At 37.1% G+C, this 25732-nt stretch overlaps 1 protein-coding gene across 6 annotated transcripts in view; it reads right to left on the minus strand.

Moving 5' to 3' along the window:
* PDE4D (phosphodiesterase 4D) overlaps positions 1-25732 on the minus strand; it is a 633293-nt gene that overhangs the window by 292539 nt on the left and 315022 nt on the right. Inside the window, exon 1 of one of the 6 annotated variants that reach the window (XM_074932344.1) lies at positions 2135-2357. The exons of 4 other annotated variants lie outside the window; for them this stretch is intronic. In XM_074932344.1, the coding sequence (XP_074788445.1) occupies positions 2135-2142 (8 nt within the window). In that variant the 5' untranslated portion in view covers positions 2143-2357. Of the gene's footprint in view, positions 1-1214; positions 2358-25732 lie in introns of those variants that run through there. One more of the 6 variants, XM_074932341.1, reaches the window with a different exon arrangement.

Genomic DNA, 25732 nt, shown 5'->3' on the forward strand with positions numbered 1-25732 from the left:
GGGAGGGGAGCGGGCCTACGGACGCTCCTCGGGCCGTGCGTGCGGAAGGGCCGCGGGGCCGCCAGCGCCCGCCCCGCGCTCTGAGGGGCGGCTCCGGGCCCCGCCATTGGCTCCGCGCGGCGCAGCCGGCGCCCCCGGGCGCTGACAGCGGCTGACGCCAGCGCCGCCGCGGCCGGGCGCCGCGCTCGGCTCTCCGCCGGCCTTCCCGAGGGCAACTTTGAAATGCCGTGAAAAGAACGCGGCTTTAAGAACTTTGCTGACACGCTTCCCAGGGAAAATCCTGTCTTAGGTTTTCCTGCAAATCGGCTACAGGCGGAGGCTAGCGTACGCCAAGGGCAAGTCTGTCCCACAAACATGCACCCTGAAGCCGATCCCTCAACCCGAATGCAATTTCCTTTTTTTAAAATGAGCTTCCATAATATGATTGCTTCTAGTATTTTGAAAGACTCAATGTCTACCCAAAGAGCAAAAGTCTTCCGTGGAAGTATTTTTGCTAATAATATTTATTAAGCAGTAACCACGACATTAATTCCAACATCAGGACCAAGACATGACGCAACAACCACTGGTAGATATAAGCAAGTTAACTGCACTACATTGCAAAGAAAGTTACAGAGAAGGATTTTTCAGTGAGCAAGAACTACAGATGATTGTGGTTCAAAGAGGAAACAGATGTTTTAATGATGATAACCGGATTTTAATGCTATATGATTGTCTTCCACACAGCCTTGAGAACCTACCATACAAATGCATACAAATTAAAGATTACTGAATTACCATATGAATGAGCATTTTTTTTCCTGTTTTCAGGTCACTTGAATGTATATAAATAAATAAGTTCCAGCACAACACAATATCATAGGGGAAAACACGTATTCATGATTTCCTTCAAGTAAGGCTAAGAAAGAAATGGAAAGCGTTCCTTTGATACAGGAAGAAAAAACATCTCCCTCTTCACAAGGCTATTATCACGTAAGAAAACATGATCATAGCAATACAATTCTGACGACTTGCCTATTTTGTAAAGGTAAAAGAGTGCCAGACTCGTATTACTTCATCACTACTATCTCTGTAAGATATGCGTTTCTCTCATAGCCCAGTTAGTGCTCATTTGACACCAATGCAGGGAAAAACACAGCATCTGGTAGTTGCCACAGTATTTTGCAAACAAGCATTCTGAGTTTAACAATCTGTAATGTGTATTGATTACTCACCATATCCACGAATGCCTCCTAAAGGGGAAATTATTCACATGCATCATGTTCACAGATCTTCCAACATTAGTGTTTTCCTTGTCAGACAGATTTATCTGTTAGGGTACTCATAGATGCATTCCAGAACAACTGCATGAGCAGTTAACAGCAGGGATTATTGCAAGAATTACTGTAATCCACAGAAATAAAAATGCCAAGGATCCGAAGAAAGATTTCTCACAGGGTTTTCTAGGTACACGTCCATCCTTTTATGCATCACTTGCTACTTAAAAAACATGAAACTAATCAGTATACAGAAACTGTTATGACAATGCCAACAGTTTGCCTTGATAAAAATCCAAGTGCTTTGGCTGTGAATTAAAGCATCTTCATATGCAGCATTTTGGACAGTTGGAAAAGGTTAGTCAAAAGATAGTTTCCTGTCATCCATGCCAAATCAGTGGTTAGGGAGAGATGTGTAACTTCAGATTGCTTTGCCATGTTCAGAAACGAATATTGCTTTTTCTTCTTTCTTAGACACATATTCATCAGTGACCACTTTAATGCAGTTTTCCTTTCTTACAAGCCCAGGGAACAGGACGATGTTTCATAGCCATGTATGACAAACCCAAACTTCTTTCTGAATTTGACACTGTGGGTTTATTTCCTCAACTAAGAAAGAAGGAAGGAAGTATGCTTTTTCTGCTCCATAGGCTAGGACTACAGTTAGATACCTCGTGAGATACGATCACAGCACGATCAAATTCATTTTTGCTGTCTAACCCCCTAATAAGGCTGCCTGCTCCCTTTAAGTAAAATGACTAAGCGACCGACCCTTCCACCGCAGAACCGAGCCCTGTTTTGATGCTATACTGTACCTAAAACCACGTGCATCGGTTCGTACGTTGCAAAATGAAAGCAGAGCTTTAGTCCCGCGTTACCTAAGCATTCTTTCTCTCTGTCCTTTTTTCCTAGTCCGCCTCCCAGACAGCAGGTCTCGCTCCTGACGCTCCGCTGACACCCTCGGGAGGGTTCTGAAGCCCACGCTCAGGAGACGGCGTGTATTTCGGGGCAGCGCGGGCAACAGGCTCTGGCTTCGTCTCCCCTGACGGGAAGCTCCGACCTGCGCGCCGCTCCCCGGCGCGGCCGCCCCGCAGCGGCCCCGGGCGCGGGCGGGCTCGGCGGCGGCGCGGGCCCTGCGGCAGGCGGGGCCGGGCTGCGGCGCGGCTCTGCCCGGCGGGGGCGGCGCTGGCGCCGGGGGGGCGCGAGGTGGGCGCTTCCCGCGCGGCGCGGCCGCGCCCGCCCGCGGGCGGCGGCGCGGGGGTCGCGGGCGAGGGGCGGCGCGGAGCTGCCTGCCCCGGCGGCGGCGGGCAGAGCGGGGTCGGCCGGGAAGGGCAGAGATCCGGCGGAGGAGGGAGCGCGGGCGGTAGAGCTCGCCCCGCTGAGCTCTGCTGAGGTGTACGGGGTTTCTAGACGAGCTTCCACACTTCGGCGAGCCCAGGCCGCATACCCTGCGCTTGCCCGTCTTCTCAAATGCTCTCTGCTGCGCTCAGACTTTTTAAACTTCAAACGACCCCGAGCCCTTTTGGACAGGAAATCCTGCCGTACGGAAGCCAGCTGCAACTTCAATGACATTAAGACGTGATAAGACTGTGTATTTGATTAGGGTGTGGGTGGACTCGGGACTAACATGGTAAGATACCGCACTGCACATTTTTATGGATCCTATTTGCTTAAGCTCGGTTCTGTTGCTGTCACACAGCTCTGTTCTACAATTCCCCAAATTAGACCTAGTACAGCTGATCCCATTCTGAAAGAAGAATAAGATACCAAACTACCTGAACGTCACAAAGTGTTGACAGTGAAACAGTACTTATTTCGATTCAGCAATTAAAAAAAAAAAAAAAAAAAAAAGGAGCCCGTACTGCTTGCACACGTTTTTGCATTACTGTACTTTGAAGACTTGCAGCACCAAAATACAACAGACTCCAAAATTTAAAGGGGCTGTAGCATCACTTATGTCCTACCACTCTATGCTGAAGGCGGGGTTTTCTTTTTTTTCATTTAAATACAGCCATGACAGAGTTACAGATAGAATGAAAATTAGCCTTTTCTCATTAAGAAGTAATAAACCAAAGTATATAATCATGTTCAATAAAGATTAATATACAATGTTACTTGTAAAAGGACCACCTAAGCCATTAGAACTGTTATGGTATGTTCATGCTTTAGTAAAAAGCACTGCCCCCTACTTCACACTCAACAATTACTTTGGGAATTTATACCAGAGACTTTTGCAAAGGGTAGAAACAAAACTGTGAAAACTGCAAGGTTCTGTGATTAACCTGAATACGAAAAAACATTACATCTAAATAATCCAGTTATCTAGTGCTTTCTCTAGGCTAGATCCACTTATTATGAAATATTAACTACATCAAATGCTACACAAACCTGCACCATCATTATTATTTCATAGTGCACTTCCCTAACTGCATAGTTGCCCGATCATTCATGGGCACTGACATTTTCAACACTAGACTTACTTATTGCCTTCTACTATCTTGAGAAAGAACTTCTCAACCACTGACCTAGCACCTAACACATCTGAAATCCTCAAACAAGTCTATTCTGCATCTATATACCAATTTATCTGGGTTTTGTCTACTATGAAGTTCAGCACAAAGTGTAACACCCATTGCCTCAACTAGTTTCATTCAGCAGCAGAGTTGCAGAAGGAGAGTGGGTGTCTATCGAGTTACTATGTAGCATTACAAACCAGTTAAAGTGCTCGCCAACAAAGTGGAATACACAATATATGGGCTTTCCAGAGCAGGGATAAATTTAAACCAGAGACTTCAAACCGTAAAGAGTTTTTGTTACATTTCCAATATAAGCTGATTTGTGAAACTCCAAAGTCCATAACAGTTTGCCTATCAGTCCACCCTAAAAAAAAAAAAAAAATGCAACAGGTAAAAACATTTAGTGACATTAACTTTAGTGGCATAATTTTTTTCTTGACAAGGTAAGCATTTTGGCATGTCAGTTCCAATTCAGTATTGCCAAATTCTTTGAAAAAGTAGTTCAAGCACAATTCCAGTCCAAGAGAAAAAAAAAAAAAAAAAAAGCTAAAAAAGTAATTCAAAGCAGATTTTGCTTTGATTCCTTCATTCTGTCAGTTCTGTGACCATTAGAATTTAGGCTACAGGAAGGTCTAGTGCACCTTCCCCATTCCTGCAGAATCTAGGCTAGGCATAAAGAAGCTGGAGGGAGAAAAACAGAGACAGAAAGAGTCTGTAAGTCATAATGGTTTTTCCAGGAGATGGAGGAATCCCAGATTCCAGTCCCTTCTGCAAGGTCTCCTTGAGAATTTTCCACTAAAATTAATTAGGTAGTAGACACAGTATGTTTGTAGCAGGAACCAGATTATCTGGAAGCACTTCTCACTTCCAAATAAATAGTCACACTGGACTACAGAGTGAGGATCTGTCCTCTCTCTCTTAATGGTTTTGGGAATCTTGCATTTCTGACTGCCCAGTGAAACATCTAAACAGAGAGGAGTGAAGAGTATGTCCTATAAATCTCGTTTTTAATCCGCCTAATAAGACTGCAAAATTGCAAACACCTTCCCATTTTGTTCTTTGGGGGTAGGAGGACCAAAGAGAGAACTATTTGCATCTCCATTTCTTAATTTCCATATAGTTTTCCTCCCACAGCACTCTGTTTTTCAATTACTAGTGATATGAAAAAAATCACTTAAGAATTCACTAAGGTCTTTGTCTGTTAAACTGAAGTCCTACAGAGTATTTTCTTTGCCTCTTCTCATAGCTGCAAATGCACAGAGCCCTGTTCAACCTGACCTTGAATGTTTCCAGGGATGGGGCATCTATCAGCTCTCTGGGGAACCTGCGCCAGTGTTTCATCACCCTCACTGTAAAAATTTTCCTCCTTATATATAGTCTGACTCTATGCTCTTTTAGTTTAAAGCCATCCCTTTGTCCTATCACTACAAGCCCTACTTAGGATAGTGCTGATGGGTAAGAACTGCTGTCCTACCAGTGTCAGATTTTTAATATACAAAACAGCAAAACCAATGAAAATATATAATATAAACCATACATATAATGAGAAACAAACTGCATCAGGGGCATATAGAACTACCTTAGCATTTGTATAGTAAGAATGAGTAGAAATTTTCTGAAGAGATCAGTTTAACTTACTTATCAATTCTTAGAAAAAGGGGGAAAAAAAAAAAGTCATTGAATCAAAAATTTTGGTGATAATGCAATAACATACTGGGCAAAACATGTGTCTAGGAAGGTAAAGCTAATGATTAAAGAAATGCTGAAAAGCCAGCTCTTAACAAGAGAGCACAGAATTTCATCAGTGTCACTGCTAAATAGTGGTAATAACCAATGGTAGCTTTTTTGAGACAGTATGCAAGATGACCTGCTAACTTCAACCAGTAGATTCCAGGCACGTATCAACCAAAAACCTTATCAATTGTTAATTATATAAAAAGTCTCAAATGCCCTCCAAGAAATGAATGGTTGTGGCACCTGAAAATATACTATCAGTGACAAGGAGCATTCATTGAAATTGAGTCTGAGGTATGTGATATAGACTAATGCAAGAAACATGTTGCTAACATAAATATTGTTCAGAATAATAATTTCAGGAAGAAGCTTGAAATATTTTTTTTTAAAGAAAAAAAAAAAAAAAGGACAACCATGGCATTTTCACAAGCTTTTTTTAAAAACCAGGAAAGAGATTACCCAAAACAGAAAGAACTGAATAAAAATGAACAGGCACTTGAATGTTAGTATTGATTCATATGTGATATTATGAAAATATAATGTATGGATGTGACAATTTCCCATAACTGGGTTCTATATTTTGAGTGTTAGGATCCCCGTATCATTTATAAACTCTCCATGAAAACCATATAAATTAAAAAATCGATTTGATTAATGAAGTGGCAAGAAATGCATCCCACTGCATAGAGTTAAAGGAAATCATCCAAGTGATAGGTTTACAGCCCTACAACCTTTTAGGTCCTCAGAAGTTATCTTCAATAATAACAGCATAGAAAGTAAAGGCACAAATTCATGTAATCAGAATCCTCAACAGAGTGAGCAGATAAACCCAGTAAGCTCATTACCACATTTTAAAATGCTTTACTCACAGACAGGTGTTACATGAGTGTGTACCAAGCTAAGTAACTTAGCTTTTTGTCCTGTCTGCTTCCTCTACCATCCACCCTGCATGGAAACTAGCTCACTATTGGACCCCTTCCTGGAGTAAGTAAACTATTCCTTCAGAGAGAAAAACATGTGCAACTTTAGAAACACTTTGTTAGAAACAGTCCAGACAACAGCAGGTTTATTTCTCTCTATTCTTCCTATACAGTCTTGTTGCATCCCTACAGGCCTTCCACCCTCAAGACACCCTCATGACAAATGATAAGGCAAAACACATGCATTTTGGTGTCATGCTAGACAAACATCATTCCAATGGGTTCTAACAGAGCCTCACATGATTTCAGACACTCTGAACTGAAAAATGCCAAAGATAATATTGTTTCTCTGTAACCAGAGAAGGTGTAAATGACTGCTATGTAGTGTGGATATAACCCACTCCACATAACTTGCCCTTAGGGCTTGAAAGCTTAGAGCCATAATTATCTCCTTGAAATGAATACTAAAAGATAAAACTTCTAAAAACATATAGTTCACTTTTGAACAGTGATCATAAATTAGATAATGTTGCTAAGAGCTTGTGGCTATCCCTTAAGAAGTAAAAGCTTAGTTATCAAGTATATATTTGTTCTGAAAATGATGTGCTCAACTCTAAGGGTAATCTGACCAGAACATTCGCCATCCAAGCCCCAGTCCTTTTTGAAGTCCAAAGAATCTTCAGGTCAAGAACTTTGAAAAATTAGTGGTTTATGTGTCTTCTATTAACTTACCTTGTTCTGTCACTCTGTCGTTTCCCCCTTTCAATTAGAGCAAGGGATGTTTTCAGGGAATCTCATTCTAAAATGCAAGATCTACTCAGGTGTATCAAAAATAATTATTGTTCCTCATCTCACTTGGTAAACATCAGTTCTTGCTACACTTCTGCAGTGCCATGTCTTTCTTATAATCGATGTAAAAGGATCCTTAAAGTTGCATAGGTTTAAACTGGAATAGATGGAGTGGTATGGAAAGGAATGCAGTGGTGGTACATCCCAGGGAGATTAAACTACCTTTTTGATTCATTTGAAGTCAAATAGTCCTGCTCTCCTTGATACTACTGATCGGTGATCAAGAAAAATAACTGTCCCACATTGCAACCTATCTTCCTAAATTAGGCAGCACTGGTTATTCTCACAGACCCATGTCTTCCCTATTGTAAAAAGTAGGGTTCAGATGTCTTAATGATCATTCTATAAATATAAACAAAAACTTTTCATGTATGCAAATTAAATGTAAATGGAACTGCAGATCATTGTTCTCTCTCTTCCCATCTGACCCCTTTCCCCGCCCACCTACTGACCCGCACATCTTTTCCTTGAGAAAAACACAGAGAAGAGCAACCACTCTAGTTTGCTGACAAAATGGAGATTCGACATACTAAAATTGGAATTAGTTTAAGCTCATATTTATCAAATCATTTTGCCTCCTATGTCCTAGCTATCTTATTTATGGTCAGAAGCAGAGCTTGAGCTCTATGTAAGGAGTCATATTATTCAACTCACTGCTATGGAATATGTGGCTGGCGCTGCATTAGCCATTTGGATGTATGTGAAACAGGAAACGACTTCTGGTAACCACAAATTCTAAAGTTTTACCTCAGTGAAAACATTAGGTATGACTGAAATTCCAAGAAGAGTTTGGCAGAAGTTGTTTAAGAAAACCAATTGTCTGTTTTCACAACTGCAAAACTGAAAAATTGAGATAATGATGACAGTTTTGTATTTATAAGTGGTAACAAACTGAAGTCAGATTAAATACAGTTCTAGTGAATAATCACGATCTATTCTATAATATGGCAATTATTGTGTATTATCTTATACTCTAGTTCAAACAGAACATAGTTCAGAGTGCTTGAATCTTAAATGATAGGGTGGAATAAAATTTTACTTGTTTATACTTTAAAAAAAAACAAAAAACAAAACACAAAAAACAGAAATTAAATTTATTCCAGTAAATACTATCTACTGCAGTATGACACATATTATATTCATTCTGGAGGAAGAAGCTTAAAGTGAAACAAAGCATAAGATTCAAGGTAATCCTATTTTTGTAAGTGCTTTGTCTTCAATTTAATAAGTGATGCTAAAACAGAGATTATTTATTTTGCTCACAAACTTATCTGAGAAAACTGGTTTCTATTTTCAGTTCTTTTTTCCCAAACATGGGTACACTAAGAATGTTGTGAAGATGGCACGTGAGTCTACAAAATGAAGTTAATAGAACAGTAGTTGCTAGCAGCCCATACTTAGGTTAACTGAAAAAAAATATTGATGACTTCTGGAAAGACTTCTACTCTTTCCTTTAGAAGATGATATTGACATGAATATTCAAAAGTAGCTGAGAATCTTACATGAGAAAACATAAACCTTTTCAAAATCCGAAAAGTATCAACATGAAAGGTAGAAGTTTGGGGTTTTTAATCACAAAGTATGCCTTTACTATGCATACTGGAAACTCAGCTCTACTCCATTCATATCAGCTTTACCTTCTCTACAGGGTTGTGGAGTAAAGGTAGCCTGTAACACGTTTGGGGTTTTGCATGGCATAAAAAACCCTAACATCTGGTAATGTTTGCATTTCACTTGGTACTATTATAATTAGCATATTAGCCTAGTGAAGATGGCTTCTTTCTATATTGCCAAGCATCATATGTATTCTGAACAGAACCATATGTTGTAAAAGGAATGATAACTACCTGAATTGAACAATGTGGAAATGATTTACAAAAGGAAACGGAGAAAAATAACTCTTCATTGACAATTCTTATGGAATCTTAGATATACTTGGTTTTGACATTATCCTGTCTAGGTGGCATCTTTTCTTGGATGGGGAAGGGGAAGTGGTAGAATGGGACACATGAAAAATAAGGGACAATGCTGTCAGACAATTTTTCCTGAAATGTAATTTCTCCTAACATATCTTATTTTTCTATTAAGTACACTTTCTATCAAAGACACAGTTCAATCAACTAAATTTCAGCTTATGATTTATAATATGGTTTAGAACATTTAAATTATCTTTTTAATAATCTCATAAAACTTTGTAAAGCTTTGAGTTGTAGATCACCCTATCAGAATCATTAACGATCAGATTTCTGTTTTGTCTGGAACTGCTTATTCACGGAAAATATTTCTTGTTACTTTTGAGATGGGAATAGACATACTGCAATTCTTTTGCTTTTAAGAAATTGAAATAAGAGAAACTGTAGACTATTTTTGATGTGAGGATTCCTGAAACTTCTCCAGACACTTTATTGAATTTTGTAACATCACCTTTTCATATTAAACAATCTAGATCCTCCAGCATTGTGTCAAATTAGAACTTCTGATACAGCTTTTCTGAGAAAAAAACCTCGAACCACTTTAGTATAATTTCTTTCTGAAATCAGAAGATGAAGTCAGATATTTGAGATGTAATGTACACTAATAAATGAAAACCTTTTTTATTTGCCCTGATTTGCTTTGTTTTTGTTGGTTTTAATTTTATTTATGAGTAAAGAATTTCTGTCTGTAACTTAGTCATCAATAAATGTATTACTTGAAAACCTTCAGGGCCTGCAAAATCAAATAATTTCAATATTGAGATTATGTCATAAAAAGGGTTAGCAATTATGAAAGTAATGTAAGTAGTGTTGAGTCACTGAACTTGTCTTTCCCTTGTGGTCAGCCTCTCCTCATTGGCATCAACAGACTTTCACAGTTTCAAAGTGTTTCAGGACTTAAAACTTCTAAGCATTACATTCCCTCCTATGGAACTACTTCAAGATCCTGTTATTTGATTCTTCTCTGTAGAGATAGTTTCCTGACACTGAGTCATAGGAAAGTGTCACTACTGCACTCCTACAGCCTACTGCTTTTAAGAAAACGATGAATAAAAATACTAACTAAAATCTTAGAACTCTAGTAGCATTTTACTTGGGAAATAATACCTTCTGACAGTCCTTTGCTCTCTTCTCTTACTAGCTCCTCATCTGCCTTAACATTCTTTTACTGATACTCACGTTTTCCATTTTAAACAGTAAGTTCCCAAGTGACACTGTAACAGAGATCATCAACATGAGTCCACCTACTCTTTTGCTTGGAAAATAATATTAAGATTGCTGAGAGAAACTTGATTTAGTAAGCAGATAAGTTTTTATCTCATTTCCTATTTGTCTTGATGTCTAGTCAATCTGGTCTTTAGAACTTTTTTTTTTTTTTTTTTTTTTTTTAAAGAAAAAGGCAGTGATACCTGTCTAGATCACTTCCAGTCTCTTTAAATAGAAGTAACACATTTACTATTATACTGTTCCAAACTTTATAATCTTATTAACAATCCCTACTACAGACTGAGATTTCCTGTACCAGTTCTTTCAAAGTTATTGACAAAGACCATCTGGTCCCCATAGGTTAAGAGCTTTAATGCCAGAGGTTTGCTTCAATATCAATTGTAGCAATTTAGATTTACATGCCTCTTTTCTAATTATCTGTCATGCCTGTCCTCATACTTAGAGTAATTTTCCTAATTAAAACTAAGACAAAGGAAGATATTCCTCCATGTCCTGTAATTCCCAAACCAACCCCATAGCAAGTTTATGCTGCTGCTTCTCTTTATTTACACTGTTTTCACAGTTTATGCACCTTTTGTTTTCTGTTGTTTTATTATTTGATAAAGAAATCAGTCAGATTTATCTTGTTAGACTATCCAGTCCTTACCATAGTTTACAGATTTTTTTGCAACACAAACATCTGTAGTTTAAATTTCTCATAATATCATAATTCCTAGTACTATTTTTCTTTAAAAAGTTGGGATGTTTCTATTCAAATCCAAGCACTCCGGCAGAAGAGCCCCTTCTACCAGGTAACATTCACTCAAAACAATTCTTTTGCATCTATGCAACACCTTCCTTTTAATTTCTAGTTTTTGGGGTTTTTTTTAATCAATTTATAGAACTGGTATTCTCCTCCCCCTACCAGTGGATGTGCAGATACCATAGAGCTAATTTCTGTGAACAGACATTCAAGTTATTTTCTAATTGCCTTTCACAGATGCCTTTAGAACCAGTCCACCAACCCACAGGAGTCTGCAGAGCACGTCTGATGCACATGCTCAGACTGCACAATGTTGTCCTCCTACCTTTACACATATGTTCTTATGAATAATTTATTATTTGGTAAGATGTAACTTATCAAGGTAATTGCCTTTTGTACACAAATACTTTTTTTTAAAGTCAGATGTGCATGAAATGTGAATGTGTAATTGTATAATCCTGCCTGCCTATTCCTAGCATTAAGTGGCAATTTGTATTCTAACGAAAATACCTGTATTTGTAACTTGGATTAGAGTACAAGAACTAAAACTCATAATTAAAAAGTCATTGCAGCCAGTGTCTGCTTCTTAAGTAAAGAGTGGTTAAGAATCGAGCCCTAAACTTCTCTGCTTTCTCAGAATTTAAGGAAACCATGTGTCCAAATGAGAGAATTCAGATAGCAGTTCTGTTTCCCACCTGCAGGTGGTAGGAAAAGACACTTTCAACTTTTACAGTGTTAAGAGATTCCCACTGTTCCAGATATAGTATACAGATGTCGCTCTAATACATACTGCTGGATGAAAATTTTGTTGTTTGTGCATATGTAACTGGAATGTGTATGGAAAAGTACTCAGCAATAAGTACATAGTATTTTATAGCAACATAGAACCACAGACTTAGTGAAACTAAGAAACAAAAAAGAGAGAATATCTTTATCTCAAATGGTTTACAGTCCCAAATTAGGTAGAAAACAGTGGGAAAATATTATTCATTACATAGAGAAGTGGACTAAAATGTTCTTAACAGAAGCAGAATATTAAGCTGATTATAAAGTACTTAATGAGATTTATTAAATGAATATGGGCCAATATTCCCCATACACAAAGCTATTCTTGATTTCTTTTTAATTTATTATTTAGAGGAGTACAATAAAAGCAAATGTGACAATCCAAGTAGCAAAATCCTCTGGTTTGCAGGTTGAAGTACAAATTTGCATGAGTTTATAGCAGCTTTTTCTGAAGATGGAAGTCCAAACCATTCTGCATTTACATCACTGAAAATGCTGAGTAACCCAATGCCATCCATGGTGTTAACCACTACCAGTGTGGTTGTGAACAAACTGAGAAGTGCTGAGATGCCTCATTGATTATTTCCTCAAAGATACATAATGCAAGAAATTTAATTCTTCCCCCACAACATGTCTGACTGTGAAAAGTATAATGCTTAGAAATTGGAGAATCTGCTTTTATGAAGCACACAAAACATAAAAACATGCTTTTTTTCCTATATGCTACCAACGTTTTTGAAGAAAAGACTCCTAAATTTGGTATCTCTGAGACAGGCAGCAACGTTAGATGTTTTAGACAGTTCAACTACTGACTGGTGTCCTGCAGCTACTGAAATATTCTTCAGAGAATTCCCTCCATTTGGCAAATTTTTAAAGCAAGATGAGATGGTGAGACACAATGGGACTCATACAGTTTAAGTTAGACATATTTGATGTCTCTGCAGGATCAGATGAATCTATGTCTAGTTCCCCATTATCCCTGGAGACTGATAGCAAGGTGTTGCACTATATTGTATACTTGCATGCTGAATATTAGATCTAGTCAGGGAAAGTGAGAACTTACTTACTTTCCAACTCTATTAAAATATTCCTGCAAACATGTCACCTCTGTGGCATTAAAAACTAACAAATTAGATATTTTTCTGGTATTTGATTTTTGAAATTGGGACCATATAACTGTATGAAGGTGGGCATCTATGGGTCCAGTTAGAAGATCAGGTCACTAAAGTCAAGCCTTCTGATCACTAGCTGCTAACACTGGGGAAATTTGGAAAGTTGTCATGACATAATTGCATCGTACTTTGTTTTGCCAACATAACCCATGAGAAACATGGAAACTTGTTAGCACTATGGAAAGCCAAGGCAACACTGTCTGAAGTAGAAAACTCTTATTTGGCATGCTATGCCTGGGCCATAGTGACTGTGTTGCTTTTGTTATTTATCCAAAACTACATCTATTCAAATAGATTGTCTGCAACACCTCAGTAGTAACTATCAAGTGCAATGTGGACAAAAATCTAAGAGAGTTTATTAGGAAGATTAATGAAGAAAATGAAAGTTATTTTTCCTTAAATGTTCATTTTTCAGATTTCTTCTTTTAACTAAAGTTACTAGAATACTATTATTTCCTGATACTCTGATAAGTAGCCAGTTCCTCTAAAAACAAGTTTCAAAAGCTCTTATTTCTGTCTTCATATGAAATTTTTCAGTAAAGTTGTATATGGTATAAGTTAGCTAAAATAAAGGAGAAAGAGAGCATGCTTTCAAAGCCTGTTCTGCTGATGTTCCCTATTTTAAAATTGTGCAGGTAATTTTTGATTATTAAATGAAAAAAAGAATATCTGTCTGTATAAATCCCAAATACTTTCTCCTTAGAAAGTGATCCCTATAACATGTGTGTCCTGGAGTCTTGTCAGAAGATTCAGATTTTTTCACTCTATAGCTTGAAAGCTTGTGTGCGTGAAGAAACAGAACAGATGTCTATTAGTAATCATAGGCCACACACTGGGTTTTTTGAGTAAATTACATTCTTCTTAAAGGAGGATAGCAGCCTTGACATGTTTACATTCTCAGATATTCTTCCTCAGTTAATGTAGATAACTGGGGACAGAACCATCTCACTACTCCCTACAGAATGATAGTAAAGCTATCCACAATTTCTTACTGTCCTCATGATTTGCATTTTAAAATAATGAAATTCTGGCCTGTGCTCAAGGTATTTCTTGTGTGGATTAGGTAGATAACTCACTGTGGAAATGATCTTTAGCACATTATATATATAAGAGAAAATTATAATAAATGTGACTTACAGCTTCCTATTGCAATACTAAGCTAAGGCTGAAAAGCTACTGAATGACTTCACAAAATACTGGTTTAGGTTGCCAACTAAATAAACCCGTTATCAAAATGCAATGCATCATTACAAATAAAGCCTGATGCCAGCATCTACCTTATATCTTCTCACAATGACTCATATTCATGTATTTTGCCAGGTATTAACATAAATTTGTTCCAATACTGGAGTAAATAGATAATTGTTTCTCCTCCATTTTCTACTATTTATGGTTATCTCTCACTACCACTTTGTCCAGAAGACTCTCACTCTCTAGAAGATATTCTGTTGAGGAGAGAATGTGTGAATCTCTTGGTAATGAAATGATTCATGTTGCATTTGACACAGGTCAACCAAAAATGGATGACCAGAAAGTTTTCAATATAAAGTTTTTTACTTTAGTATTGGACAATACCTGATCTGTACCACAGAAATAAATCACTCCTGGAGAAAACAGTTTTGATCTTAGTTAGATATATTTTATATGATTTTGGAAAGGTTAGTTATTCCTTATAAAGTGCTTTATATAAAGCTTTGAAGATGTAAATCTAACTATGAATGCTAATATAATTAATACCGTTAAAGCAATAAAGCAACGGTGTATGTTGTACTGTTCAATAATAAATTCCTTTGTGATACTTTGATATGAGTTTGAGGGCCAACGGCAATTAACCATTAGAGTGTACTATTTTTAAACTGTGACATGTCTCCTGGAATATCATTTCATGACCCTTCATGAATTTTCTAATGAAGTGGTATGTAGTGTGAAAAACTGAACAAGTATCTCTGAATATGGTAGGAAATAATGCTTAAAGAGACTCTCACTAATAACTAAAGTCTTAATATGCAGTCATCGAGAATTGAATGTAAGATGGAAATAATTATAGAAAATATTTTAAAATTATCCATTCTTAATGTACTTATTAATAGAGCTGAAGACTGAACAGCATGGCAATTCGTTATTTTCAAAAAGTAGTTATGGAACTGGGATCTCACATGAATATACAGAGAATATCTCATGAAAGGTGGTGTTTTATATTATCTATGCAGTTAATACCACACACTTCAAATTAATTTCGGGTTGAAGACTCATTTGGTAAAATTTCTTCAAATATGTTTGGACAGAGAGGTTTTATGGGAACATGCATATGTTTTCATCTGCTGTAAATTCATTGTGATGTTTTAAATGTTATTTGTGGAATACTATTACACGGACCCAAATGAAGTATTTAAACAGGCTCTCCTTTTTTATAACAATGAAAAGACATCTTCCTGTCCTGAGAGAGAAATAATGGAGGTTGCACTGCAAACCCATACATTTGGTTTCAAACCTTTTCCTGCAATGGTATTCAACATTTATTTTTTAAGCACCAGAATATGCACATTTCTTAAATAATGTGTTTCGAGGCACCTTCTTGTTTTGGATCAATTTAATAACTAAAATTTTAAGTTTTACAGGTCGTCAAGCTTGTAACTGAAGTGTAGTACAATGGTGGAAAGCTTTGACAAGTAACAATGCAGCTAAAACGTCTGGCTGTAGACACTAATCACAGAATCACATGAATGGTGGAATTAATCATAATTATTAATCATTAACATTAACATCATTAATCATTAACAGCCTCATCAAAACTACAGGCACAATATGGCAAGTGTTTGGTGCCTTCAGATCAGAATGTGAGGCCTGAGGTTCATTGTAACACAGACATTTTATGCGTTCCGAAGGCAAAGAAAATTACTGTTATCACACATGGTGCTTAGCCAAACACTGCATTTGAGCATAGTTACCTAAAATTTTCAAGATGACATGAGATAGACTGTGCTTAAAGCATTGATGTTTTAGCTATGAATTGGGCGACATATTGAAAATACATGGTATCCAACCATATCTAAAAACCGATCATCATCATGCACATATTCATTATAAAATGTATAAAAACATATGATTTTTAAAAAGTCTAAAAATGTAAAAATATCTCATAAAATTTGAGGCGTGTTCTTAAGCAAGGCATAAGGATATGTCCTTACTTATTCATGTGCAGTTTAGGTGAACAAACAGCTCAGGCAGGTGATGAAGACTCTAGATTAACATTAATTTTACTAGGAAAGATACTTTTTCCCAAGGATTCTGTAATTTTTTCGTGGTTCATAATATTCTATTTTTCATATAATTCAATTTAATTCAGGTATGAGAGCAAAAAATATAATAACAGATTTGGGGACAAAATTATTTGCTTCTCATATAGGAACAATACCCCCTCCTCCAGTACTAAATCTCTGTATGTTTACTGATAAACTCTCAAAAGGTACCATTCCAGAAAACAGCCTCTCTTGAGATTTAAGTGTGCTCGTTTCTCAAATGAGTCCTATAGAAATCTCAAGGCAAGACCTGGAGAACACAGATTAAGCATTTTCTACTTATTTCAAAATACATAGCCAAACACATTCATTAAAAGTTGTGTAAATTTCAGGGTCTCTAGGCAATGTTTAGGAACACATACAGCACAATATTACTTTCAGTACTACGCCTGGAGTGTCTGATAATCAGCTCACAAGCATGTTGCAAAGAAAGTTATTAAATAATGACAGCATTATTACAGAAAAGCAATGACCTGAAAGATCATTGTAGAAATCCTTATCCATGGTATGGAGAAGGTTCTGGGGCAACTGAACAAAGCATAGAAGAATACACTTTAAAGGTATGCTGCAGGTTGTGACATATTTTGAAAAATGGAAAAGACAAATGGTATGTCTTTTTTTTAAAGAAAAATAAATAAATTCTTGTGAAGATCAGCCAGTTTTGGTTTATTGGGGATTTTGTTTGGTTTTGGGTAGGTTTTTCATATGTGTTTTGTTTGTTTTTTTAATGTACAGAGTCAAGCAATGCTTCACTGATCAACATTTGTACTGAGCTGAAGGTCAGACTGCAAGGCCATACATCTGAATTAATAATTGCCTTTCAGGTACTGGTGAACTACAATATCATTGCAATGCCATTTAGAATCACAGAAGCATAAAGGAGCCCAGGTTAGAAGTGACCTCGAAAGATCATCAGGTCCAATCTTTCATAGGAAAGGGACCTTAGGTTTGGTAAAAAAAAAAAAAAAAAAAAAAGAATTGTTAAAAAGAGAATGAAGGAGTTGGAAACGCAAATAAATTTTTTATTATTGTCATTATTTTAAAGTTTTCCCAGATTGTCCTCTAGAACTCTCTATAGTATATATAAAATAGTTCAGTTCATAGATTTTAAAACTATAGGCAGCAGTTTTTAAAAAAGCAAATGTGAACAAATTCTAGCTCAGGAATTTCTTCACCTAACCCCAATAAAATGTGATTTAAAGATTTGCATTGTTTGGTTTTTGTTTTGGGTTGGGGGGGGTGTTTTCTTTTGTTTTTAAGAGACATAGTCTAAAGAATTCAAATGTTGAACAGCTCATTTTACATTTAAGTGATCTGTTTTACAGTGTCTTTATATATCTTGCTAACTTTACACAGTGATGTAATATTGTCACAGTTTTCCCTGCCAGGTTAGAAAGCATATACACATTAAGTATTTTAGCTCTGTAATATCCAGTAATTATTTTAACAATTATCCAATAACATTTTTCATGGGCAGGGTGTGATTTTGCCCAATACTGTCTGCTCAAATCTTTGGTGCAGGCCATTTGTAGTATATGCTGTTCTGTTTGGGTAATAAACTCAAGCCTGAGCAACAGAAAAACCAAACTACTGAAGAACAAGATGCATCTCTGTTACAAAGGTTTAACAAAAAATTATTTCAGTAGAAATACCTTCCTAGTTTCAAATATAAATCCCTTCCTATTTATTCCTTCAGTAAGTCAGTGACCTGTTCCATAGCAGTTCATCAGACATATGTCAAAACACTCACGGCTTCACTGAGACCAAACATTTAGTATTCTCAAAACTATTTCTTCAATTTTATTTCAGAAAAAAAATAAACAAATCCAGTAATGTAGCATTTTTAATTACTGTTATTATAACAATGTATTGCAAATCAAAAGCAAAAGAAAAATAGTTTGGGAACATGGATGGTTACTAGCTTCTTGCTTTCAAGAAATGAGTGTATCTGAAAACATTTTCAAATCAAAAGCCCTGAAATTCTTATTTTAAAGCAAATTACAGAACTGTATCTTTTGTGTTTAAATAATAATTAAATGCTTTAAGAAAAGTAAATGATAGCTTCTTTAAGTTTTAAAATATACTGTGAAAGTGAGCACGTCAGGTTGAGTGTGATGCATTGAAACCAGCTCCTGTCTATGATGAACTGTTTTTTCAAAATGTACTATGCTATAAAATAAGAACAAGAAAAATTAAACAAATATTTGGAAATGCAAAGCCTGTATTGGGATGACCACAATATGCATCCAAGTATTTTTAATATGCAATATTTAACAAATATAAGGGAAGAGTGTGAATGCTTTTCAGTTGTCCTCCATTATGTAAAGAACACTATTCTTTTTCAGCAACTGTAACCAGTATTGAAGCACTTTCTGAAAATGTCTCCAGATTCCAAAAGAGAACCAAATAACTTCACATGAAAACATTCAAATCATAAGGTCAGCTAGCTCCATGGACTATGCTGCCCCCACACGCAGAGTTGCTTTTGATCAAAACACATACAAGAGGAAGTCTGAACTTCGTTAACTTCCACCAGCATTACTACTTGTGACACTGCCAGCCTCAGCATGGGCTGTGTATACACTGCAAAATAAAAGGTGGCTTAGGAGCTACCAGACTCTGGAGCCATGATATCTCCTTGGCTCTTCTTCAGACCACTCCAACTAGTTCTCTCTAAAATAAGCCCAGGATAGGGTCCTGAAGTAGTTCACCCTAAAGACGACTCCCAGCAGGTGATAGGGACCAGACTGCATCAAGCTTGGTTTCCTTTGACCTACACAATCCTCCAGCACTACCCTAGAGTTTTTGATCCCCAAACATTGCTAAGTGCCTCCATGCAACATCTCAGGACATGCAGTGTAAAAACAACAGTGGGCTGCATTACAGCCTGTATTATTTCAGACACTTTCAACTGAACAAACATATAAAAAATAATAATTATCTTGCTGTCACAGCAGCATCATATAGGGCCCAGAGGGAATTCAGAGCCAAGTGCTGTGCAAAGACAACACATGCCATCTGGTCTAGAGTCCCAAGTAACTTGGGCCACTCTGCATCATTTAATTTATGGGTTAAGCATCACATCCAGGAAGTGATGCAATTTGCAGCACAGACAGATGACTTCTTCAGTCTTAATAAAATTCATGTCATGACGACAGCAGAAAGCACTGAAATGGACTAAGGTCTGGATCCAAAACACACTCAGGAAATTAGTCAGAAGGTCTTGATAACTTAGGATAAAGGTACTTCAAACACAAACGCAGAAGACTATCTCCTCTAATTTTGTTGGACAGATTTAAATAAATTATTTACATCTCAACAATTAATTATGATTTAAAATAGCAAGTGAAAATAATTATTTAAATAATTGATTTAAATCTTGGTTTGCAATTGTATTTTTCAGGTTTTTACCTAAAGAAATGTTCATCTTTAAAGTTCACACTAATTTTTACTAATCAAGTTATACTATACTAACGTATATTTAAAGTAATTACATAGTTCAGTAGACATTTATTACGTTTCTTAGCTTTTCGTGCTATTGTATGATATTAAAATATTAAATGACATCTTTTTAAAATTTGATGATGCATCTTTTATTCAAGGGTTCTGGAAAGCTGGATCTCACTGGAAACTGAAATTCAATTGCAATACAGAACTCAGCACTTTAGAGTGTTTGTTGTTACTTAAGTTATTATTTATAGAAAAGAATTACTGTGTTATAGATATTTAAAGAAGAATAGTGGTGGGCATGGATTCAGCAGGCATGCAAATTATTGTCTTGCATAGAGCAAGAGACTTTTTTGCATCCTTCCAGACTTCAGAACTGAGATTCAGTCTTCAGGTGTGTGGAGGATTTTGGTATTATTTTCCTTTTCTTAAAGCAATTAGGAGAAGGAAAGTAGTAGCTGGCAAAGCAGGAAAACTAATCAGCTTTTCTATTTCGATATTGACAAAAGTAATCTGAATGAAAGATATTTTTTTTGGCCTTGTGCTGTGAAGAATAAGCTACTGTTCCTTACAGCCAGTTTTACTTTTCAGCATACTGGTTTTAAATGCTTAGTCAGGAATTAGGATAAGTTTAACTTGATGCAAAGCTTTGACACAATGGTGTATTTACAAATTAAAACAAACAAACAAACAACACCAACAACAAAATAACCCCACCCAAAACCAAACCAGTTTGCATTATTTTAGTAATGACTCATTCTATACTCATCGAATTATACTCATAAAATAGAATGGGAGAAACCCATTCATCTATTGTATTTTCCACAAAAAGAAGTCTAATTAACAGAAATAACTACGGACACAAATACAAAAGGTATGAAATAAACTAAAACCTGAAACTAGATTAGACTACATGTCTAGATCACATCACATCAGATCCTGGAAGCAAAGTAAAAAATATCTGATGTTATCTTCAGCTAGAACTAGATAGAACACTTCCTGTTAAACTCTAAAACATTTATTAATTTAATGTGTCTGAAAGGTTTCATTTTTAGACATTTATAGTTTGGAGGGATGTGACTTACTTCTAATATGAACTTTATTTTCTCCGGAATCAAGATGATGAAGTTATAAACTGCAGCATAAGCAAGATCTATGTAATTTAAGAAATGTTCTCAGTGTTCAGCCACAGCTGGCCATATTATTCTGGGAAGAAACTAACAAGTATAATTCCCAATATTTAGCAGTGATTTCACAGTGGAACTAAAAGTGGAATATGAGAGTATTCTACCTAAATAACAGTTTAAGTATTTATTTAATTAAGTATACTACTTTAATAAACTAGTAGATTCAATAAAACAATGATGAAGTGCAAAACCAATAATATATTTGTCTATTATACAAAAGTTTATAATTATACATTACGTGTAATTATGTATAATACATGTCTCTCTTCCAGAGCTGTGATGACTACATTTCAGAGTTCTTAGATACAATATCATTTCTGGTCATTTATTATCTTCTTCCTTAAAATAATACTTTTCCAGGTATATAATAATAAATTATAATCAGCACTAATAACATTTACTACTTTGATAAAATATTCCTTTACCAAAGGGGATTAACTGAATAAGGTAACACATATCACATTACAGTTTTTGGACCCAACAATGTCTCTCTCAGCTAAATGTGCGTGGGAATTCTTCCTTTAAACAGTTATGATACAACTGATTTTAACACTAATTTTTCAAAAGAGTTCAAGATATTTCATTTTACCAACATTTTTAGAAATGACGTAAAATCTTCTTTGGGAAAATTTTAATGCTCATGACAAGACTTAATATCTCACTGTACAGATTCCTATTCTTTGCATAAAAATTTTACCCAGTCCCTGTTTCAGGAAAACTTTCCTCTTCATAATCAACATACAGATTTCAACTATCAGTCCTTTTGCAATTATTAGTTTCACACTTCTGTATTCAGGCAAAGATAGCAACCATTTCCCACTGAAGTGAAACTTAATGCACAGTCATTAGATGATAATTTTTATCTCAAGCTTTTTGCATAGTGATTCAGAAAAGTCCTGTATCGTTAAAAATCTGCCAAGCAATCCTGTTTAGTTAAGGTTTTATACAATATTTTATAAAAAGTCCTTAAATGCACCCTTAAGCATATTGACAACAATAATACATACAATACTGACATATATAATACGAAATCACTCATTTGTTCTCGAGATTTAACATGTCAGGGTATGTATTCTGTAAATGTAAAAAAAAAAAAAAAAAAATCAAATATCAATAATGTAATTTAGCAATAGATATACAACTCCACATCCAATTCCAAAAACCTGACCAAATTTCCTGAATAAATGTAATAGCTTTAAATATTTACGTTTTGGCCTTCTAAACTTTTCATCTTTTTTTGCTGCTTAGCTGGACTTGCAACACCTTCAAAAGGAAAAATAAACCAAAGGGGCAAATAAGAACAAAAGCAGAAAGAAAATGTTTATCATAAAGTTATTTCTTCAACATTTTCCAATTCATCAGGGGGTGGAATAGTAATGAAACTACCCTTTCTAAAGATTGCGGTGTTTTTCATGATTTTGTTTCCTGTAACACGGAAAAAATATTATAAATTGCAACAAACTGTTTCTTGCAGCTTCACTTTTTCTTGGCATTTTATCAGTCTACCATGATGCTAACATGACACTGCTAAAGCTTGAAGAAGACTATTAGTGTTTCATCAGATTTATAAAGAAGAATTATTTTAAAAATTATTTCTTTGTACATTGTTTCCTCAATAAGCCTGTTTTGGGTCTGAATTGGGGATGAGACAAATGTACTTGAAATATCTGGCTACATTAGTAATATTTTTTTCTGAAGCAAATGCCGCAAGATACATTATTTTAACCCAAATCTACACCTAGGAAATGTGTTGTAAAACTTCTGTGAATAAATCTGTCTCTTTGACATCTTTTGCAACCTAACAAAGGAGGCCAAAACAGGGATTTGTGTCATAGAATCATAGAATGGTTTGGGTTGGAAAGGACCTTAAAGATCATCTAGTTCCAACCCCCTGCCATGGGCAGGGACACCTTCCACTATCCCAGGTTGCTCAAAGCCCCGTCCAGCCTGGCCTTGGACACTGCCAGGGAGGGGGCAGCCACAGCTGCTCTGGGCAGCCTGTGCCAGGGCCTCACCGCACTCACAGTGAAGAATTTCTTCCTTCTATCTAATCTGAATCTACCCTCTTTGAGTTTAAAACCATTACCCTTTGTCCTATCACTACATCGTCTGATAAAGAGTCCCTCCCCATCTTTCCTGTAGCCCACTTCAAGTACTGGAAGGACACTCTAAGGTCTCCCTGAAGCCTTCTCTTCTCCGGGCTGAACAACCCCGACTCTCTCAGACTGCCTGCATAAGGGTGGTACTCCAGCCCCCTGATCATCTTTGTGGTCCTTCTATGGACACTCCAACAGGTCCATGTCCTACTTATGTTGAGGGCCCTAGAGCTGTATGCAGTACTTGACTGTACCACACAGTTTGGTATCATTGGCAAATTTGCTGAGGGTGCACTCAATCCCACTGTCCATATCACCAACAAAGATTTTAAACAGTACAAGTCCCAACACCAACCCCTGAGGAATGCCACTCATCACTGCTCTCCACTGGGACATTGAGCCGTTGACTGCAACCCTTTCAGTGCAACCATCCAGCCAATTCCTTATCCACTGAGTGGTCCATCCATCAAATCCATGTCTCTCCAATTTAGAGACAAGGATGTCTTGTGGGACAGTGTCAAATGCTTTGCACAAGTCCAGGTAAATGATGTCAATTGCTCTTCCCTTATCCACCAACACTGGAACCCTGTTGTAGAAGGCTGCCAAGTCTGTCAGGCATGATTTGCCCCTAGTGAAGCCATGATGACTGTCACCAGTCACTTCCTTATTTTCCATATGCCCTAGCATAGTTTCCAGAAGGATTTGCTCCATGATCTTGCTGGGCATGGAGGAGAGACTGACTGGCTTGTAGTTCACCGGGTCTTGCTTTTTTCTGCTTTTTTAAAATGGGGATTATGTTTCCCCTTTTCCAGCCAGAGGGAACTTCACTGGACTGCCATTCCCTCAGAACCCACAGATGCATCTCATCAGGTCCCATGGATGTGTGCACCGTCAGGTTCCTTAGATGGTCTTGAAATTGATCTCCTACAGTGCGTGGTTCATCATCTCAGTCCAGTTTCGTAAGTTAACATTTCATTGCATGAAATAGATGATTTCTTGAACTATTCAAAAAAGTCTAATTTTATTTCCTGAAGTATGAAGCTTCCAACAGTAGTAAAATACAAGGCCATGTAGTGCTAAATATATTTAATAGATATTTCAGTTGCTGGTGGCTGAATATTTATTTCCAGTTACAGTTATAGATTTCACTGCATGTTACTCATTTTGATGACATTGCTTCATATTTTCCATCAACTGATACCCCAGACTTAAAACTTCATATGAATCACAGAATCATCTAGGTTAGAAAAGACCTTGAAGATCATCCAGTCCAACCTTTAACCTAATATTGACAGTTCCCAACTACACCATATCCCTCAGTGCTATGTCAGCCTGACTCTTAAACACCTCCAGGGATGGGGACTCCACCACTGCCCTGGGCAGCCCATTCCAACACCTAACAACCCCTTCTGGAAAGAAATGCTTCCTAATATCCAGTCTAAACCTTCCCTGGTGCCACTTGAGGCCATTCCCTCTTGTCCTATCGCTTGTTACTTGGTTAAAGAGACTCATCCCCAGCTCTCTGCACCCTCCTTTCAGAGAGCTGTAGAGGGCGATGAGGTCTCCCCTCAGCCTCCTCTTCTCCAGACTAAACACCCCCAGTTCCCTCAGCCGCTCCCCGTACGACCTGTGCTCCAGACCCTGCACCAGCTCCGTTGCCCTTCTCTGGACACGCTCGAGTCATTCAATGTCCTTTTTGTAGTGAGGGGCCCAAAACTGAACACAGGAATCGAGGGGCAGCCTCCCCAGTGCCGAGTACAGGGGTCAGATCCCTTCCCTGTCCCTGCTGGCCACACTATTGCTGACACAAGCCAGGATGCCATTGGCCTTCTTGGCCCCCTGGGCACACTGCTGGCTCCTGTTCAGCCGGCTGTCAATCAACACCCCCAGGTCCCTCTCTGACTGGCAGCTCTCCAGCCACTCCTCCCCAGGCCTGTAGCGCTGCTGGGGGTTGTTGTGGCCCAAGGGCAGCCCCCAGCGTTTGCCCTTAGTGAAACTCCTCCAGTTGGAGTAATAATAATAATAAGGCCAAAACCGAGCCCTGGGGGACACCACTCATGACTGGCCGCCAACTGGATTTAACTCCATTCACCACAACTCTTTGGGCCATCTTGTCAGTTTTTTACCCAGCAAAGCATGTGCCCATATGTTAGTAAAGTACTTTTTTGATGATCAGGTGACAGAGGAAATACTGATATTAAATGGTATTATATAAATAGTGTACTTTCATCCTTTGGTTCAGGGATTCTAGGTTTCTTATGTTTGTCAACAATTGTTCATGTTTTACTTGCTATCATAATAGAAGTAACAGTCACAAAATATGTTCATTTATGTAATGCCACTGATACTGTTAGTAGATAAATTTAACACTGGATTTAAAATGGGATATATTTTCTTTCCCGTTTACAAAGAATTAAGTACATTTCCTGCTGTTCTTCAACATAAAGAAACTACAAATTCTTAAATATTTGGGGTAAGTATAGATTAAAATAGACTAAAATTAATGAGAAAAAGTGGGAGGTAAAATT

This window comes from Athene noctua, chromosome Z (genome assembly GCF_965140245.1).
Source record: "Athene noctua chromosome Z, bAthNoc1.hap1.1, whole genome shotgun sequence".
Lineage (NCBI taxonomy): Eukaryota > Metazoa > Chordata > Aves > Strigiformes > Strigidae > Athene > Athene noctua.